Source organism: Sinohyriopsis cumingii, chromosome 13 (genome assembly GCF_028554795.1).
Source record: "Sinohyriopsis cumingii isolate HCF-2022 chromosome 13, ASM2855479v2, whole genome shotgun sequence".
Classification (NCBI taxonomy): Eukaryota; Metazoa; Mollusca; class Bivalvia; order Unionida; family Unionidae; genus Sinohyriopsis; species Sinohyriopsis cumingii.
Window position 1 is genome coordinate 27068673 of NC_142973.1, and position 22335 is coordinate 27091007.

Below are 22335 nucleotides of genomic sequence, written 5' to 3' on the forward strand. Positions count from 1 at the left end.
CAGGGGGGCAACTTTAAGCCTGCTAAATCAACTGAAATTGAAACTCCCACCCACCATGTAATTATAGTGACAACATTCTGAATAATTACATTGCTCACTACATCACCATTTTCTCTCCAGATAATGTTTAAATAAGGCAAGTCGATGAAGAATATGTTACGGAATAGGAGTCATGTCAGTCAACAAAGACGTACGTATCAATCAACCGGGATGCATGGTTTTTCACCAATACATTTTTAATGATGTCTGATTTGTCCTATGAAATGAAGATGTTGCCATGTTGAAATCCAAATCATGGAAACGTGCAATCAAAGTATCCAACAATACTAAATTAAATTGGCCATATGTCTATGTCATTTTAATTGTGAGCAAATCAGTTCCCAAAGAAATTTTTGGAATCATTCCTGAATTTAACTGTTTCTATTGAGACTTGGCTGGGAGTGGGTGGGGTTGTTAAATGCCGAGCCAAAAAACAAAACAAAAAACAACACAAAAAAAAACAAACACAGAAAAGATAATGGATTGGATACGGTTATTAATATTTACAAGTATTTGAATCCTATTAAAGTACATTCAACCAATATTTAAAATGGAAAATTTGACTATCGTTTTCAACTATAGAAGGCCGGTTTGAATTTTGTTGTCGATGGAATTTAAAGATTTACCAGATGTGTGGAGATCGTCAGCGAAGATCAGTCTTGCACTGGATACAAAACTAAGTCAGTAATAAACGATAAAATAGGCGCCATTTTAATATAAAACCTTGAAGAACACCACTTAGATTATGACTCTAAAATGAAATATATTTACGTGCACAAACAACCTGTAATCGGTTAGTAAGATACGATGGATGCGATGCAAGGAACAGAGTCGTAGAAAACACAAACAACCTGTAATCGGTTAGTAAGATACGATGCGATGCAAGGAACAGAGTCGTAGAAAACCTGAATGCTGATAGATTTGTAATGAGCAAAGTATGGTTAGCCAAATCGAATGCCTCTTTAAAATCTATGAAGATTACTCCAGTAACTTCTCCGGATTCAATCGCTAATAGCCTCTATTCTGTAAGTTTTGTCAAGGCAGTTTGACATTAATGTATTTGTCTGAAATCTGATCGTGATTTATGGAGGAGTTTGTACTTGCTAAGATATCCGAACGAATGTTTTCTGAATTTTTTTCCGGTCCTTCTGGAAAGTGCAAACAAAACAGATATGGGTCCATAGTTTGTTGAGCAATTCTTTTAATTTCCCTAATGAATTTCAAACCCCATTCGCTGATTTCAATGGCTCTAGTTTACCCGAAGACGTATTACTGTTACATTTTTCACTGAATCAGAGATTGACAAAGCTGACATTTTCAGAATTTTATTTTGAATTCCATCTGATTTTATTGGACATTATAATAATCTTAGAATTATTAATATTGCATACTAAATGAGTAAATTGTAAATTTAAATTAATTAAAATTTGAAACGGAAAATAGCCATATCTCTTTTATAAAAACAGGGTTGTGTCAAATTCAGTATCAGTGAACAATTTTTTCAAATTAAAAGTACAGCTGTATTTTCAACTTTTGAGCAATTGTATACAGTACTAACTTTTATAGCCACATTTGGAACTAATTTATGTTTCCACTTAGAAAGGATATATGTATGCCTAATACATGTTTTTCAGACACGTATTTCCATATATAAGCCTATTTTATTGTTTCTGCTTTTCATACTCTCTCTCACCCACCCATCCCCCCCCTCTCTCTCTCTTACTTTCTCTCTCTCGTTTTCCTCACTTCCTCTCTGTCTCTCTCTTCCTCTGCCATTCCTCCCTCCCCCTATCTCTCTTCCCCGCTTTCTCTGTCTCTCTCTCTCTCTCATCATAACCAATAGGTCTTTTAATGCGTCAACACTGTTGACCTTCTACTATACATTGGTATATAATCATTGAAAAGACGCCGTCATTAATGTTTAAAAATGAACCTCAAAAAGCAACAAGCCTGCATGAAGTATAACTTTCTTTTGTATAAGTTATTTTCCAAAAGAATCATGTAAATTATTAGTGACTGAACTTACATGACCTTTTACTTGACATTCTGTTACCCATACCGTATCATACCTGTTACAATCAAGGAAAAATGGTACACATTTTGAAGAAGAACGATTTGTTACATATAGCAATAACATTGTTTAAATTGTAATTTTGAGTGTCGTCACAATTATAATAATGTCTGAAAACGATGGAGATATCATACATTGGTTAATATCGGATGTAAACTGAAATGAAGGGACAATCGAAATTAGGGTACAGAGTCTGCGTGCCAACAGACAAAAAATCCACATCTGAATGCAGAAATAATGAAAACAAGCATCTAAAAGCTTTACAGTTAAGCTCACAATCATTCAGATATGTTGTTTAATGATGTTACGCTCTGAATATTGTTGGAGTTTTCTATCCTGTTGATATAGTAACCCCACTCCATTAACACTTCGCAATGTTCACTGTATCCATCCGTGCAAGAACTGTGTTAACGAAAACAGAATCTCTTCATTTTCGCATAAAAATTCATCAATTTGGCAAAATATAACATTTTAAGCATTATGTGAACAATCTAAACTTGTAAGTGCCGCTGTCCTCAAATTATTGTAAAGTTGTATGAACTTCCTTTTAACGATGTAGCAATGCAGCTGCTAATAGCACCAAACCAATGGGAGAAAATAAACAAATTCTTGCAAATCGAAGGATTTTGCCTTTTAAAAAAGCAAAGTAAAATCGAGTCTTTTTTTGTAGTTATAAAGAATGATTTCCCGACTAAAGTGGATATACAGCCTTCTGGATGAACATTTACTTATTTTCAGGAAAGGGGTCTGTGCTTTTTTTCTTCCACCGAGTTAATATTGCAAGCCAGATTAGGTTTGTTCTCGAGGTCCGTAGTCTAACTTGAAGCAAAAGAATGAGATGTTTGACCTGTTTTATGAACATCTTCTTAAGTTTTGTCCGAATGAATAATAAACTTTGCGAGATTTAAAGGCACATTAAATTCTGACCTCTGACATTCAGTAAAGATAATTCGAAAGTAATTTTCAAGCTCTTTTGTGAAAATGCTGCGCATCTTCAGTATATCGCACGTTCCATTCTCCAAAGCCAACACACCCACACCCGACCTGTTTGCATTCCACCCCACCCACACAACTGAAAGCCTGTCCCAGATGAGCAAATAAAACAAAAAATATGCTGTTTGAAGTAGTATTACGCACGGTTTAAACTTCAGTAGGCACAACGACCGACGGTCTTTGATAACTGCCAGACATGTGTGGTCTTATCAACTTATATACTTACTGAACCGTTTGCAGAATCTGAAGCTTACTATCAGATGCAGATGATGATATTTTGTTTATCGGGATATAGGCCAAACCCTCACCCCCACACCCCTAAAAACAAGGAAAGAGCAGCGTACGGGATGAAAATTTTAAAATATTTGGATTCTCCTTGTAGAATAGAACAATGCATGTTCAACGAGGATTAAGGCATCGACTAAACACTACTGAGGTATTACAAACAATCTGTGATTAGTACGTGCTTCAGAAAAAAATATTAATAGGCTAAATAACTCTTTCAGAGTAATTCGATTTTTTGATAATCTATCTTGATCATGAAACAGATATTCCTCGTGTGTATGGAAGCAGAGGCAGATTCACGACCTCCTCCCTCGCGTTTGTTCCATTTTAAGAAGGGAAGATCTTTCTTTTGTTCTCGAAAAATGGCCAAAATTGCTGACTGTTTCCGCAGACAAGTTTATTAATCTAATTGAGAATGAGAGGATCTACTGAACCTCTGAACGACCTCTGGATCCTCAACTGCCCAGTCTTTCGCCTTCCGTGTTAATCTAATAGCAAACAAAACACGTACTTATTGTTTGTGAGCGGAGAATATCTTATTAGCGAGCTCTTGAAACTTAATTAACGTAATTAAAATATACACCTGTCTGTCCAATCGATGTAGCGTATCTAAGTATAATAATATCTCGGTTATCACAGAAATATTCATGCTTGACAAATGTTTTATTTTAATCACTTTGTGCCATAATTATATTTGATCACAAAATTAATTTAGCTTTTAATCAAAACATCCATGACATTGATATGTAAATCAAATGAGAAGTGGAAAGAAGTATAAAAAGGGAGAAGAATTAGATTCAATATTGCTAACAAGTTTTGTATTAAATGAAGTTCTGAAGCAAAATGAAAAGTCTCACTTTCCTATAGAGGCCAAAACAAATGAATCAATGTTTGTATAATATTTTTCTTCGTGTCTAACTACCTTCATATCCTTTTTTTCCCTTTATTGTGGTCTCTTTTAGACCTCAGACAACAATGGATGTAAAATTGATGAAATGATTTTTTTTTACAACGGACAAACTAATAATAGAAGCATATTTCAATATCCGGTTTCTGTAAACGCTCATCCGAGGCTCCCTAACCTTGTGAACGTATATGTCTAGGGTAATCAAATTAATATGATTCTTTTGAACTTAATAGCAAATTTCTTGGAAAATTCAGAAAAAAAAATAATAATGCTTTTATTTTCTTAAAGACTACTATAGGGTGCACTTACAACTGATTAAATGTGTATCAATTGCTGCAGTCATACCTTTGAAGGTCTTTTGCTTAAGTTAGTTTTTGTTGCGCGATGAGAGTAAAGGCGCCTTACCTAAGGACACAGCACGGCAGACGACCGGCCTGATCCAGAAATCGAAACCGGTACTCCTGCGTAGGAATCTAGCATAGCCTAAGATCTCAGGTGCCATAAATTCATAAATTATAAGATACCTCGTTGAGAGAGAGAGAGAGAGAGAGAGAGAGAGAGCGAGCGAGAGAGTGTGTTTCTAATTTCTAGTTTAGTCACATATTTTATAATCAAAGATTTTGAACTTATCTTTACATCTGGCAGCGAAATACGAACTGAACCTGGGCAAAAACAACTATCAGATCACAGCTGTTGCAGTCAGAAACAGTGGTTTCTGTTCTGTTTGGATCAGATCTGATGTGTGTGTATGTGTACGTACGTGCGTGCTTGCGTGTGTGTATATGTTCATGCTTTAAATAACGTAGTATATTGTGTGATCCCATTTTCGTATCCCCTGAAGTTGTGGGAACTTATGTACATGATTCTTCATTCATATTCATATATATATATATATATATATATATATATATATATATATATATATATATATATATATATATATATATACTGGATCCAGCAAAGGAACATGTGTGTCAGGGATTAATTAAGATAAATGAAATAAACTGACAACGAACAGTACGAAACTAGTATCTAACTAGCATGAGCGCTATTGACTCTTTAATGAGTCTTTTACAAAGGCAAATACAAAACATAGACAAGACATACAAATATAATAGAAAAACGGTTATGTTTGCGAAACTTTACATTGCTGTTTCTACAGGAATTAAACCTTTTAACTTTATTATGTTTCAACTAATTTATTTCAGCTTGTTGCTGATACTGGAAAATATTTGTATTGACCTAAAAATAGATGAGCCATAACGACATCTGTTATTTTATGTAAATTTATGTAAGCGCAAATTATATCCCGGATATTTCATTTTAATATTAGTCATATGCTATTAAGCAAATTTAGAGAATTATTTAAAAGAAAATGTATCGGCTGCAAAAGATAATTTTATTTATGCATGGTTGTCTTTTTCTAGTCTTCTTGGTTTAAACCGCTTGGTTTCAATGTTCTAAGGCGGCGTATCCAGTAAGATTCCTTTTCTTTCCTGGTTTGTGAACTTCAGTTGGGGCTGTGAGCAATTGCAATAAGTGTTATATCACTGAAAGTGTGGCCAGGGGAGAAGTGTTCTGAGACTGGGCTTCTGTACAGCTTTTTTATCATCAAATCAGATATATGAAGGTTGATACTTTTGTGTAACTTTCAGTTTATCCGACATACTGAAGGCTACAGATCTTACATGTGATGAGATAAATGACATTCTCTGTTTTGCACCTTTTGTATGTTCAGTTTTTCTCATGTCACTGTGCTAGAAAATGTCCTGGTCTCTATCATATGTTGACAGGTTTTGCACCTTTTATCGCCACAGGGGCCAGATTGACTAGGGTGGTCTTGATTAGTGATTGGCGTTAGCTTCGCCCTGACTAGGATGTCCTTGAGTTTTTTTGGTCTCCGGTAGGCTATTACAGGTTAGTTAGGGAGGATTAACTTTAGTGCGTCCGAAGATTCCACGATGGGCCAGTATTTCCCGATGATTTTACCTACTTTGGGGTTGTCTGGATGGTAGGCCAGGATAAATGGTATCCTATCAGCCTTATCTTTTTTTTTCTCCTTATTTTAGTAGGTCATAGCGGTAAATTTGTTTAGCCATTTGGGTTGCCTCCGTAATCAGGTCTTTGTCGTAGCCTCAGAAAATTAAATGTTTAGATAGCTCCTCAGACCTTTTCAGGAATGTTTCATCGTCGGAGCAAATTCTGCGTATCTTCAGTGCCTGGCTATATGTGATGTTCTTAATGCAGTGTTCTGAATGACAGCTGCTTGGGAGGAGATACTGGTGTTTGTAGGATGGTTTCGAGTAGATGTCTAAATGGAGTTTGTTCTCAGTCAGTCTGGTTGTTGTGTCCAGGAAGACGTGGTTTGATTTGGAGACTTCTGCCGTGAATTTTATTGAGGGATGGAAGTTGTTTGGCTTTGATACAAAATCATCCGGACTTTCCCTTCCATGTTGCCACGTCATTTCTATATCATCGATAGAGCATACCTACTGGTATGGTGTAAGTTCAACCAATGCTAAAAGTTGACCCTCCAGTCTTCCAATAAAAATATTAGCATACAAAGGGGCCATTTTGTACCCACTGCGGTTCCATTAATTTGGAGATAGTTTTCTTCATTAAATTCAAAGTTATTGAGTTTTAGGACAAGCTTCAGGAATTGGACTAGGAAGTGTGTGGGTGGATTGTCTACAGCTCTACTTTTCCATGCTTCTCTACACGCCTGTATCCCTTCGTTGTGCGGTATGTTAGTATACAAAGATGTGACGTTTAAGGAAACAAGCAATATATCTGGAAGTAATGATTCGCTTGCTTTGCTTTTCATGAGGTAATCGGTCGTGTCCTGAAGATATGATGGTAATTTGTGAACGTGTGGTCTCATAAAATGATCCAAATATTCTGATATCCTTTCTGTGGGATGCCTGTTACCGGTGATTATAGGTCTGCCTGGGTTTCCTTGTTTGTGGATTTTAGGTAGAAGATAAAATCTACATGCCCTTTGGTTTTCTGGACTTAACTAGTTTCTCGTTTGCTGGTATATGTGCCCGATTTGGTACGCCTCGTCAATAATATTAGTGATGGTTTTTGCATATTCCAGTGTTGGATGATGGTCTAGTTTTTGATAGAACCTACCGTCACTTAGTTGTCTACTTGCTTCACTGATGTAGTCTTCCCTATTCATAACGAACACAGCGGAACTCTCATCTGCAGACGTAATTATGATGTCTGTTCTGCTTTCCAGTGAGTGTAGGGCATCTATTTCTTCTTTTGTCAAATTAGAGTATCTGTTAGCATGGTTGATGTGTCGATAAGTGTCGTTTTCAACTGAGTTGATAAAGGTTTCTAGGCTTGGAATTGAACTTTTTGGTGGAGTCCAATTACTTTTCTTTTTGAATATGGGTTGGTCGCAGCTTGTATTTTCCTCTGATTTATTTATTGGCTGCAAGGCAAAATGGGCATTGAGTCTTAATCGGCGGCAAATCTCTTCGGTGTCCTTTATCAGCTTCCCTCTGTCATATATCTTCGGACGGGGACAGAAACTCAAACCCTTCGATAAAAGTTTTATTTCTGCCTCCATAAGTTCTACCTTTGAGATACTGACCACTATTCTTCCTTTTACGGCGATTTTTCTTCTTACCTTGTTTTTAGAAGAAATTTCATCAACTAAAGTTTCTTTACAACAGTGATTTAGTTGTAGATCATGACTTCCAAGCTTTCTTTCTCTGACTTTGTATAGTTTTGCAGAGAGTCGTTTTTTATCCTTATTTAATTTAGAGTAAATTTACATAAAATAACAGATGTTGTTATGGCTCGTTAATTTCTAGGTCAATACAAATATTTTCCAGTATCAGCAACAATCTGAAATAAACTAGTTGAAACATAATAAAGTTAAAAGGTTTAATTGCTGTAGAAACAGCCATGTAAAGTTTCGCAAACATAACCGTTTTTCTGTTTTATTTGTTTGTCTTGTCTATTTTTTGTATTTGCCTTGAAAAAGACTCATTAAAGAGTCGAAAGCGCTCAGGCCTGTTAGATACTAGTTTCGCACTGTTCGTTGTCAGTTTATTGCATTTATATATATATATATATATATATATATATATATATATATATATATATATATATATATATATATATATATATATACATACCTATACTTCTTATGTCCAGTACTGTGATCGAGAAATAGATATTCCTACAAAGTATGAACGTATGCATCCATGGATCTGGTCATAATGTTTTTCTATCTAATTATCCATCTATTAATCTGTCTTTATGTCTGTCTCTTAATGTAACTATTCATCCATCAATCCATATGCCAGTTTTTTTTAACCTAATTAATCTCCATCAACACACACACACACACACACACACACGCACGCACACACACGCATTCATACATACATATATATATATATATATATATATATATATATATATATATATATATATATATATATATATATATATATAATTACAACGAAAGAGAATAGTGTATGCTAAACTGTTTTTAAGTTGAAACTGAATGTTGTTTGAAATAGTTTATCAAATGTCAAAAATAGTTTTCGTTTTTTATTTCTCGCATTCGTACACTTATCAAATAGTTACATAAAAAGAAAAACATTCAATTATCTTACCTTAATTTATATCGACATACTTGATCATCGATGAAAACTCCCATTACATTCAACATTTGCACATTCTGTTTGAACCAGCTGCGTTGTCTTGCACATTTCGGTAACTAAATGAAAGGTTCGTGAAACGTGATCTTAAACGAATCCAACATTCCACATTTCATCAAGAACTCCACAGACCACAAGACTGTTTCTTTGAATTTCCTCAGAACCGTGTAGACGCTCACACGGAATATTTGTGGTTACGTCCAATTTCAGGTATAATCTTACATTCAGATTTTTATATTGGTGCTCTGCACACTAACTGAGAAGACTTCGATGTTTACCAATGCTTTATAGGCCAAAGAGGGGCGCATGTGGGAGATGTCAGAGAAACAACGAAAGCTCAGTAATTAATTCCGCTCTTTTGTACACTATATTAAATACTATTTTTAAAAATGTCTCGCCACAGCACTGTAAACACTGTTACGATATCGTGATTGCAATTCTGTTTCTTGTTGAATACTAAAACAACACATTTTATACAACTTTAATAATGTAAGAACAGTCTTGTAAAGAAAATGAATGTGTTAACGAAAGTGCATGACATCCTGGCAAAATATTAGCAATTTACGACTTGCCGTTAATTGGCCTTACGTCCTCTTCTGTGTCAGAGTTTCGATGTGATCTTAATAATATTGAGCCGTAATCATGGACATCGGCAGACATTTGTTTGTATGGTCTGGGGCTGAGGCGACTAAATGACCAATCATTAGCATACACTGTTTTGATACCCAATAAAAGGAATGTATGGTTTTCAAACTGTTCAGATTTAATGATATTGAAATATTCATTTTGACATTATTCCATGTACATTTGTTAACTGGGTAATATTTCCTCTATCGTTTCTCTTTAATGGCCGTTACTGGTGGATATACAAGTGAAATAATCACACATTTCACAGACGATCATCCTTAACATGTCTGAGATAAAACTGATAGATATTCAAATGAGACTAGCGCATAAAATAAGCAACAACCTAAATATTTTAAGTGATTCTGAATCGCCTGAACCATGCACTATGTCAAAATATAAATTTTTCAATAAGTGAAATGTGAAATAATCACAAATTTCATAGACGACCATCCTTAATACATCTGAGATAAAACTGAAAGGATATCGGGTAAAGAGAACTCTGCAGTAATCATTAATATGGCACTATGCTGTGAGCTATAACAGCCAAGACTGCCTATGTAATAATTAAAAGGAATCAAAAGGAACTGTTCAAACTATGACTGTTTAGAAGAAAGTGAATTTCAGAATCTCTTGTGTGACGTCTATTTTCTTGTTTTTCTTGGTGATGTTCAGATTCTCGCGTATAAAATATCAGTAGAGCTGTTTTTAATAATCTAAGCCACCCCCAAAAGCCCCCATTGTTTCTAGTGATAATTGGCAAGAAGCCCGTCTATGGTTGCATGACGTTATTACTTACGCGGCCTGCAGTATTCAAGTGCTGTGGCTGATGCACTGTTTACTACTATGCGTACAGACCAGACCGAGGTCATGAGAGTTAAACTCGTTACTACATACAGTCCGGGATACTCTATAGGTCTGAGGTAACTAAGTTCCTGTTGATAACCACTAACAGCTTCAGCTAGTAAAACAGAAAACAACTGGTTTGCACTAGCTCTTGTTCCTCTCACATGGAGTTCTTTTCTGTATGAATGAATGCTGTTATTCTGCTGTACATGTAGAGATATATGAAGAAATGTTTGTTTCCTTGAGCAAAATATTGAAAGATTTTCATTTCGTGATTTGCTAGCGGCTAGCGGCTATAAAAATTCCATTCATAAAACAATAGATTCCATAGGCAAAAGTATACAAAATGCATAAATCATCGGAATATAATCTTGCAGCAGGCACAGGGGCTCGTATCGTTGCTTACAATTTACCTGTCACACAAGTACTATACAGTAAGTAGTTATTATATAGTACATGTATGACAGGTAACTCGTAAGTAACGATACAAGCCCCTGTGGTAGCAGGGAGGTAATGATACTTTGAGTTGATTGTTCTTCACAGACTAATCAATTAAGTCAGTTTTTAAATTGACTCTTTCTTCAGTTATTATTTAAAAATGTCTGTATATTAGAAACTGATATCTTGGATTTAGCTGTGTCCCAAAAAAATATTCACTACCATTAAAATTCGATACTTTCTTAATGGGATTTAAGGACTGCGCAAACTTTTAAATGTTTTAACATTGTCATAAAGCGATATAGTTATAATTGCAAAATTATGAACACTGATATAAACGTTACCGAGTAGATGAACAGTATTTTATGTTACAAAAGTATTGATTTATTTTCCACTTTTCTGTTTCCAGATAAAAATAATAAGATGAAAAGAACAAGGAAATTATCAAAGAAATTATATGTAGATTATTCTTCTCTGTACTCAAGATATTGTGCGTTCTGTTATGTCCTATATCTTGAGTACAGAACTAATAAATAATAATAACTGAGTCAGTTGCTTTCGTGTGGATTCGGACATAATGTTTGTATTTACCCCCCCCCAAAAAAAAAATATCCTTCAGTGCAGGTCTTAGAGTGACTTCTCCACAATTAAATCGATGAAAGGAATTCTATTCTTGTCCTAGAAAGTTTGCCTGGTATTCAGCCCCTAAGAACCGAGTCCCCCTGTACATATTAAGCTGGCCTTGGTTGTGTAAGATTGCGGATTACAGGTGTTTCATAACCAGTATATTCGCAAGTCAAACTCTGGAAAGATGGAGATTCTGTCAGAGTTGATTGTATATTAAGGGGAGCCAGGACAATGTCTTATATTTTCTTTTGTTTAAATATTAGCAGAACCATTCAAAAAAATCCATTTCTAATATAAGCCTGACAGTGAATGTCTTACGTCTTGGTATGTGTAGTGAAATATTACTAATGGCTATTTTTAAATATTTTATACGGATACTTATGTCTCATTGTCCTTTAGGACTTTTGTATCCATACGAAGAAAAAAATGTGTTCGCCGTTGGCACGATTTTAAAATGTAGTCACTTCAGAGTTAAAATTCACTTCATGAAATGTATACAACAAAAAGTAAAATGGATTCTGATAAACACAAGTCTGAAATGTATTCTAAAAATATCCATAGTTGTCTTCCCCATTATCATTGCTGTCTTTAAGGTGAACGTTGTCACTCTTTGTAATAGTATGAATTTTGTAGATGTTATCGCAACACATAACTGGGTGAAAGTTCAGTTGTCAAAGCGATACAACCATTTAAATTGATTGGTGTGATTATGGACCGTGTTAAATCCACGACAATGTTATGGATACGGTTTTTAATCGGGCTGATTGGGGCGTAATTGATTCTTAATGAGGTCCGTCCGATTACTATATCTGGTTAAGAACGGAAATTTATGTTGATGGTCAAAAATGCCAAGAATTTAAATGTAGCAGAAAAACCGTGCTAGTACTTGATGAAAAATTTGTAAATTTAAACTTTTCAGAGATGTGTTTATTAAGGGAAGTGAGCAATATGTGGAATATTCCAAACTAAGATTGGCGTGTGTTACTTTTTTGGCGGTTAAATAAACCTAGATCATGATTGTATAAGTAACGGCTTGAGGTGTGTTTTTCAGGCGAAGTTTCGTGTTTTATAAATGTTCCATATCGCAAAATCAGTCAGTCTAGCTGAAATCGTGACTCCGAGGTAAGAAGGAAGTATTTTATATTGTAAAATAAAATGTCCAAGGGACGTGTAATTGGAAGTCTTGAGAGACGATTTTTAAAAGAGCAAAGAGGCGATTTTGTACAAGGGAAAAATAGAGTAAGTTATCGTACCTTAATTTCATAAAAATTTTCTTTGATATGAGTGGGAAGATCATTGTTTTAATTTTTATTTACCGTAGAATTTCATAAATTATTTTTTTGGTGGCAGTCTGAAGATAACTGCTTGAATTCATTTGTCTTGAATGTCATATGACTCGTGTATTCTAATAATTTAAAACATCATTTTCTTGATAGAAGTCTTGAGATAATCGTTTAAATGTATTCAGTTAAATGTAATGCGAATGATATTGCAAGGAATTGATAGTATCCTTAAGCTGATAGGATGTTATGCCAATGAATTGTTAGTTAGCAAATATTGTAGTTAAGACATGAACTGAATTTTGTTAATTCATTTGTATAACTAAGATGTGAATTTTTTAAAAATTTTTAAAACCGAGAATCGATTGTATTATCATTAGAGCGCTATCGAGCCGAAACTTAGTCCGGATAGTGATTAATAGTCCACACGGCAGGGGCGTAATGGCTTATTACGTCACTAGACTATGCTATAGATAGATTTGTGTCCCTAAATAGTCCCGTTAGACAAATACATTAAGCTTCCTGTACTGTAGAAAGAACTGAGCTAGAATTTATTTGGTATGAAATGCCAGGGTGCGACCTGAGAACCGTATTAGATGTTAGAGTCATTTTGAATCACAATATAACGATATCTGAAGTAACGAGAGAGGAGATAATATTCTGTCCATGTAGTTAGGACATAGCATAATATTTACATTGCATGCTTATCAATTTATCTTATTTAACAAGGAGATAGCACCACACAGCTCCATACACAACACCGCAGCGGGAAAAGTAGAAGTAAGACGATCCATATGCCATTAAAGAGGCTGACGGAAAGTGATAAGTCTTTGTAGGTGCAGTACAAGGGAGTCAGATGGATAAATCAACCCCAGCTTACTACCGGTGTTGACCATGGAGTGCCCCGCAACCAAAACATCGGGATATACAATTTTGATGGACAATTTAGTTCGAAAACTCTCACTCGATTTTATGACGAAATTTGTTATCTCTGTGTAAACGGAACTGGTAATTGCATTTTCTAAACAATTGTTGGTAATTAATTTCTAGTAAAATTTTATCCTTCAAATGTCTTGTGCGATTTCATTTTGTTTATCTAATTGTTATATTTTTTATACGGTAGCTCCTGTTGTTCTATTATATAGCTCTTATCAGATCTCCATTCATTCCATCCATCAATCTCATAGTTTTATAGTTTTATTCCACTCGATCCGGGCAATAACACCGAGGTCGATCATCCCCTAGATAACGATAACCGCCACCACGTAACACTCACAAACTTCATATTTCAGAGTAAGATTGTATTCGTTCATATGTCTTAATTCTCCGTTAAAATCTTTTGCAGTTTATCGGTCCACTCAAAATTGCTTATGACACTTTCTGATAGAAAAATGTCCATACCATTACTCATGTAGCCATGATGGATGTGTCTATTTGTATATTAATTTCAATATAACTTTCTACGCGTATTTTGAAATTGTAAAACTAATCTTTTCGTTGATTCAATGACATCGTGATGATATTTATGTTTCAAAGCGTCTTTCAATCTTAAATTTAATTATTTCTGGAATGTGCTTCTGAATTTCCCAAATTCCTATAATATATGTTTAACTCCAGTCACTCCAAGTGGTGGTAGTGGTGGGACATTTTAATTTGGTCATAGCTGTCTGTTCTTCAGTTTCTCAAGACATGTTGTTGGCACAGTTTCACAAGATACAATTGATTCAACATTATAAAATTTTGTATGTGTATGTACATGACCAAATAATACCGCCTTGTTGTGAAAGTTTTATAAACTTCTTGGAATAAGATTATTTGCTAAAATATTGTCAGCACCAATAGAGAAACACTGTAGAGTTTTACACTATTTGTATCACTTTGTGATTTAAAAAAAAACACCTGGTTTTAATTTTATTTTGTAATGTTGGACTTGTTAAAAATCGGTTTAGTACTATTACACTTAGACAGCACGACCTAGGAAAAAGTGGTTGCTTTGTATGATAATGTGAATATACAAATATAATCCAATTGTTTTTCATATTATTTGATATTTGAAACATTTAACAGGTTTTTTATGGACTTCAATTTTTTGTCATCAGTTGGAGCATATGTTGTTTTCGAAAACAAATCTAGTCTCGACTAACTCTTTTAGAAGACATTATATATTATATATTGTTTTGATATGTTATAGTTCATATCATTGCATAAATTTGATAACTATAGTTCTTAATGCTATCTCCATTTTGTTTTATACACTTCCCCATAAGTCTTCCTGCTATTGTGGTATTTTCAAACAATTATATTTGGAAGTTAAATATTGTGGTACCCTTTTTCAGACAAAGGCGATTGCATTGATAAAGGGTCTGAAGATAATTCTTACTATGATTGATATAGGTTATTGGCTGTCATACTCAAATTTAAAATTTTCCTTTATGACCTAAAGGTTATTTTGTGATAATTCTCTTTTCTAGTATTTGATTCCCTCTCAACGTTTTAGCTTAAACACAAATATAAAAACCAACAAGATGGTTATAAGGGTGTCCTTGTTGACTGGCATGAATTAATCCTCATGCGTTTGGATGACATTATATATATATATATATATATATATATATATATATATATATATATATATATATATATATATATATATATATATATATATATATATATATATATATATAATTTTGTCTTATCACTCGGCTGACATTGCCAACAAACAGAAAAACACATTTTTGTTTAAAGGAATTAAATGTCGCTGCTACAACAGGTTTGAAAGTCGTCTGCATCGTCATCAGGACATGCTTCTCCTTTAAAGATAAAACTGTAACATTGGAACAAAATTTACAGTTCATCTTAAATAAAGTCAGAGGCTATGATTATGGTTCAGACTATGCACACACATTTTCTACAGTCTCAAGGTTATTGTACGCAAGACTCTAAATATTATTTGACATTTGACAGGGAACATCATAACTCGGTGTTATCTAGTTCCCTGCATACAGTGATAAACTCCAATTTTATTGATAGACAACTTTCTCGTGTTCATTGAAACCTTACAGAGTGTTGTGGTAAATTTGTATCGTTTCCTGGTAATAAATAGTTGTTGGCTAATCTTCGAAAGCTTTCCACATGACGTTTGTGTTTATTTTTACAAAAAATTTCGATGACATGTCTGTATTCATGCAGTTGTTGATAAAGTGAAATTGTTAATGAAACCGTTATCAGGTAAAAGCATATTAATAATAAGATAAACAGGAAATATATTAAAAAAATAACAGCAACAAAGCAGTGAATTCTGCTTCTCAGTAGTCATCGATTCTAAAGCGGATACCTCTGTGCTGCAGCCACCTTTATGCAAATGTCAAGAATACGAATTTCCTTTCAACAAGACTTGCTACCTATATACTCATATACAAAGGAGGTTACCTACTCATACAGTTCACTTTCTGTTAGTCCTTTGGTTGACTTTTAATGACAAATTTTACTGTATTTACCTTAATAATAATAATAATAATATATTAAAATTAAATTTTTCTGTTTTCCCCCAAAAATTTGTTTTATTCCTTTCATAATTTACATAAAAATAACGCACCCTTCTTCCCAAAGGTCTGTTTCTATACTACTCTCATTTTATAACTCTTCTATCTTTTTTTTCTTCATGCAATTCAACATCAAATTTTATAAATTCTATTTTCGATTTGACAATTTCAAAATCAACCATGTAACTCCTAAATTCACTCTCCTCATGTGTAGTAAACGATCTTTCACTGCAGGTGGAATTCATATATTAACGTTTCTGCTTTCCTTACCTGCTGAAATGGCTCGTGCGTGTTTATTGTTGACATCTGTAATTCATTGGGTACTTATGCTGTTTATAGAGGTTGTTAGTAGAAATCTACCTGATTACCTAAATTCAAAAACAGATGCGAAATAATATGTTGGTCGAGAAGTTCTTAATAGCATCGGTGTTGTTATGGTAGTCTTGGCGAATTAAAAAGGATGAACTGAATGCCAAGAGACTGACAGGATTCTTAACAAACGTTTAGTTGTTGTTATGTGGTTTAATGCCATTTTTCAGCACATTAACAGTGGAGGAAGAACCCGGGAAAACCCCGGAAAGAACCACCGACCCGCGAGAAACTACTGGCAGGCTTTCTCACATACCCACATTGGCTAAACCCGAGATTCGAACCCACGCAGACAGAGATTAGATGGCAGTGATCCGTAACGATGAGCGCTTTAGACCACTCGGCCACTCTGGGCCCAAGCAAACGTTTAGAACAGAGTGAAAGACATTCAGACGTAATATAAATTAAAAGCCCTTTGCATTAAGTGGAGCAGTGATAATCTTAAAACCGAATAAACGAGAGCGTGGAGACATTCAAAACTGATCTGGCCAGGAATGTGTGCATAAAGAGTCATGCAATGAATGTAATAGTGAATAAATACAACAAAAAATCGACTAAAAGCTAAACATACGCCTTGATGACCTCCGTGGAAAATGTTCACGATTAAGTGAAGCTAAGATAAAGGAAGGTGTCTTTGTTGGTCCTCAGATTCGTGAACTTCTTCGAGATGATGCATGTGACCGTGCACTGCGTGGCAAGGAAAGAGCGGCATGGAGAGCCTTCAGGATAGTGGCAACAAATTTTCACAACAAGGCAGACAACTACTGAGAGTTGGTGGAAAACCTCCTAAAGGCATACAAAAGCCTTGGTAGCAACATGTCACTGAAGATACATTTTTTGTACCCTCATCTAGATTGTTTTCCACCAAACGGCGGAGCAGTGAGCGACGAGCACGGAGAGCGATTTCACCAGGACATTGCAACAATGGAGAAACGCTATCAGGGCAAAAGGAGCCCATCAATGCTTTCAGACTATTGCTGGACAGTGGCAAGAGATGTTCCATTTAATGAATACAAGAGACAAGCCAAGAAGCGCCGAGTAGACACTGAATAAGGACTGAACTATGTACTTACATATACATAATGTTTTGCCTTTTGTTTCATAATAAATTTTAGTTATATAACCCTTTTGCTGTTCTTTAAAGTGTTAAATAAACAAGACAGGTGAAATATTATCATGTAAAGCAACCATAAACATATTGTTACACGCACACGGGTATTTACTTGACCGAACGGTTGTCAAACCCTGGCGCGATTCTCGCTAGAAGTCATAAGTTTACCCCGACTTTCCAAAGACTTTTATACAACTTCAGTAATAAATTAGAAAGCCCGACGTGTCCATTCTATACCTAAATTTTCCTCTGATTAATGCAAGACCACAGATAAAACAAATATCTATCAACCGCACATCTGCATGTTTTATCTTCATCATGTTTCCGTACCGCCAACCGTTCACGCCTTAGAAAATATACGAGTATCCCCTAACACTGGGAACTATTTTAACTCCGCCACCTTAGGCCAGTCAATGTTTGCTTTCCAGGCACATTTCGCCAATATAACTGCACCATATTTGCCCACATGGCGACATAAACGGTATCTGCCAAGTCCCTTCTTATTTATTCCTTTGTGTAATTTACCGGTTTCCTACCGTAAATACTGCCATTGCAGTCACAACACCAATGTGCACCACTAGATTTTAATATGGACTATCTTACGACAGGGACATACATTCGGTTTTGGCCGGAATTCACTACTAGTGAACCTTGGCATCATGGAAACTCACTAACACTTCACTCCGTAACGTTTGCTCCTAATAATTGGCTGATTATTTCGGGCTAGGAATATTTCCATTGCGCCGAATTCCAATAATCACACAAGTAATCACACAAATCTAAGAATTCCTTAAAACGGTGCGCTGTAACCAAATGCGCATACTCCATATTTATTGCAATATGAAAAGACATAGGATTACAATTTATGATTAAAACTCTACTATCTACTCAAATATCTTGGAAACAGTAGCCAATTAGTTGTTCGATCCCCGGCCGAGTCATACCGAAGACTTACAAAAATGGTACTAACAGCTGCTACGCTTGGCGCTCCGCATTAAGAGGCTAGTGTTATGACTGGTCGGCCTGGTGTCAGGATAATGTGAGTGGGTGGGACATCATGCTACATGTCTGCGACATGATGCCCCAGTGCTAGGCATCACTATAAATATAATGCCACACCGCAGACATCGTAGCGATATGACTGAAAAATTGTTAAAGCTGCATTAAAAATCAAAATCACATACACACCGTTGTTTTAACTGTCATATTTCCATTCAGCACATCAAAATCCATAAAATCCATAATAAATAGCACATTGTATCTCCGAAGCAGACGACTTCTAAAAAATTGTAGACCAGTGTTATTAGACCAAGCAACATAAAATTCAGTAGGAACTATTAGACCAAATCAAAATAAAATTCAAGAAGAGCACACATGTATAGGCTTAATATCAAATGAATAGTCCTATTTTGAATAAGAAGACATAGTCTTGATAATAAGGATAAGAACGCTTAATTGTCTTAACCCAAAATTATGCCTCCTGTCGTAATTTAAAAACTCAATAATAAATAAGTACAAATTCTGCATAATTCCAATTTTTATGAATTGATTGCGTTTTCTATGTTTTGATTGGATGTAAACGGTCACGTGATACTGATCTGAAATTTTTTACACATCGATAAATTCTGCGGGCTACTTTTGTTTCCCTGTTTCCAGATCATTAGATGTGAAGCTTTATCTTTTCTTCTTATCTTAAATCTTTATGAAATTGTTTTTGTATCAAGTTATTTTAAATTTTATCTCATCATAAAATAACTAAAATTTAAAAAGGAAACAAAAGCTATTGGGATCCAAATTAAAAATTAAAAGTCACAATAATAAATCTGACCATGCACAAATTTGATTTATTCTGAATATTTAAAGCATTAAAACTAATCTCTACAATAAAACTAGCTATTCTTTATGTTTTTACAGATGGTCTAGTGGTCCTGGAAAATGTGAATGATTGTCCTTATACACAAAGTCTACGTAATCTTTCACAATTTCTTCTTTGAATAAGTTGGAATTAGCAAATTATCACTCCATAATGGTTGATATATTATACTTCATACACTAGAAACAAAGAAACTATCAAAATGCAAACAAAAACAAAATCAAAGAAAGAAAAAAACAATTAATTAAGAATGAATTTTCTCGTGAAAATTAATTGGACCACTAACTCGAAAAAACTACGGTAATCTTACCGGAAGCAGTCAGATCGCTTAAAGAACCAATCAGAAATTATACTTTTAACACCAATCCTGAACCCCACCACCAATTGGTCGGACGACTGAAAACTATTGCTGTCACCCAGCACCCTCCACGCGCCTACCAAAATAAAAAACCCAAGGGACTCAAACTGATGAACCCTTGGTTAGCAAAACCCACCCCCAAAATTGCTATGATACCACTGACGAGGGCAATCAGATTAACATCCCACCAGCAAACGACCCAGATAACAAAACCAGGCCAAGCCAAACAGAAATCAAACCAAAATATTAGCCCAGAAAAATAATAAAAGACGGACAGACAGATGGCCAAATTCATTGAAATTGAAGCGACAGGGCCATTTAAAGTTAAAGTTACCAAACATAATAAAACAGACACCTCAGACCACAACCCACTCCACAAAGGAGTATCTACACAAACCATTCCAACGATGTTGACGATATAATGAGATATGTAAAGAGCAACGGACAGGAAACTGAGAACGCCGTCCGCTTGAAAACAAAATCGGGATTATTTTTCAAGGGCGAAACCCCCAGCGTTGCATAAACTGTTGAAATTGTAGAACCCAGTAAGGTGTACCCATTCAAGAACAAACCTAGATCTGCAAACGCTGTAAAACTGGGAACATTTTTTCAAAAACTGCGGTAACCTGTTCGGGAACCCAAACAGGAAATCCTGCGGCACCACCAAGGAGCGGTGTGCCAACTGCAATGGCAACCACAAGCTAAACAAACTTTCGCCCGAGGACCATTTGATAAGCCCTAACAATAGAACATATGATCATGACGGGGCTGACATATAGACAAGCCAGGGCACAGACCAGTAATCACAAGTCGAACAAATAACAAGCTTAACTATACATAATACACAGAGTACTCATAAGCTGAAACAGTAATGTAGTCATTAGACAATAATTAAACAAACCACAACATTATTTTAATATAAAAACGGAAACCCAGTAAGACAAAGTTTTTTGGCAATGGAACCCGCACAGCCTAAGAGCCCATGCCGACAGGTTAAAAATAATAAAATAACAGAATCGACCAAAAACCGAATGTGTTATTTAGCAGGAGACTCACTTGAACGACACCACACACATTCCCAGTATTATAAGATACAACACTAAATACCAGAGACATCGGTCATCATATTTGTTAAAGATGGGATCATAACAGGAAACCAAGACATTCCAATAGATAAGACAACCATGTGAATTCGAAATCCAAGCCATAAAATTGAACGAACGCCATAACAGCCCAAATCGTGAAACTTTGTTTCAACTATCCAAGAGATATCACTGAGTATCGCATTATTCAATGCCCAATCAGTAGGACCACCAGAAAAGCGCACAGAAATAGTTAATTTTTCAACGATCAGAATATCGACGTCGTTTTCCTGGCAGAAACATGGATAAAACATCAGGCGATGAGCCCAAGTGCGCAGATCTAACACCCAACGGTTACTCCATCAAGTCGTTTCCCCGCCACTCTAGCGGAGGTGGAATTAACGTCATCCCAAAGAACTCCATGATCAAACGTCTTAACCCCACCACAACCTTTAATTTCTACCACACATCGTTTGAACTAGTCCAAACCACACTCACACTAGAACAAAGGTCAGGCCATTTTTACTGCCTTAACCACCCTCCTCCTAGTAGAAAAAACAAGCTGAGTGAATCTCTCTTTTTGGAGCAGTTTCCGAATCTCCTGGAGTATGGAAATTCGATAGGTGGCAACCTGATCATTCTTGGAGATTTCAACTTTCGCTTTGACTCTCCTCGAAACCCATGCATGTCAAAACTCTGCATTATATGCCATCTTGACGTATCAGCCCCTAACCCTCCACCTTTATTTGCTACAAAGAGAAACCTCCGTATGATAAATAGAACCAAACTAATGCATGACATACAGGCAAACCTAACAACTTGCTTACCTGCTACAGCAGAACAACTCGATAACTGCCTGCATTCATTGCTTGACAAACATGCCCCAGCAAACAAGCACAGACTATCCATTCAAATGTGTTCTCCGTGGTATAGCAGTATTAGGGACCACCTTCGCACTGCAACAAGAGACCGACGAAAAGCTGAGAGGCTTTGGCTTTCCACCAGACTCACTATTTATAAGCAAATCTATGAAGCCGCTAAGACGAACGTCACTGTCATATTCCATGCAGCAAAATCAGCCCACTACAGTACTAAGATCACGGAAAGTTCCAGCTGCAAAGAGCTCTTCGAGATTGCTAACAAGCTAATGTCAAGGAACAAATGTACACCACTTCCAACTACCTTCTCTCCAGTCGACCTTCCGGACA

General features: G+C 35.5%; 1 protein-coding gene across 3 annotated transcripts in view; it reads right to left on the reverse strand.

Moving 5' to 3' along the window:
- The window catches only part of LOC149785092 (myosin light chain kinase, smooth muscle-like), a 112861-nt gene that overhangs the window by 44505 nt on the left and 46021 nt on the right, over positions 1-22335 (reverse strand). For 2 of the 3 annotated variants that reach the window (XR_016425362.1, XM_089978837.1), the window contains exon 1: positions 8933-9255. The exons of the other annotated variant lie outside the window; for it this stretch is intronic. Coding sequence is in view for 1 of the 2 variants with exons in the window: in XM_089978837.1 (XP_089834963.1) it covers positions 8933-8988 (56 nt within the window). In the remaining variant the exon portion in view is untranslated. Of the gene's footprint in view, positions 1-8932; positions 9256-22335 lie in introns of those variants that run through there. 3 annotated transcript variants of the gene reach the window in all.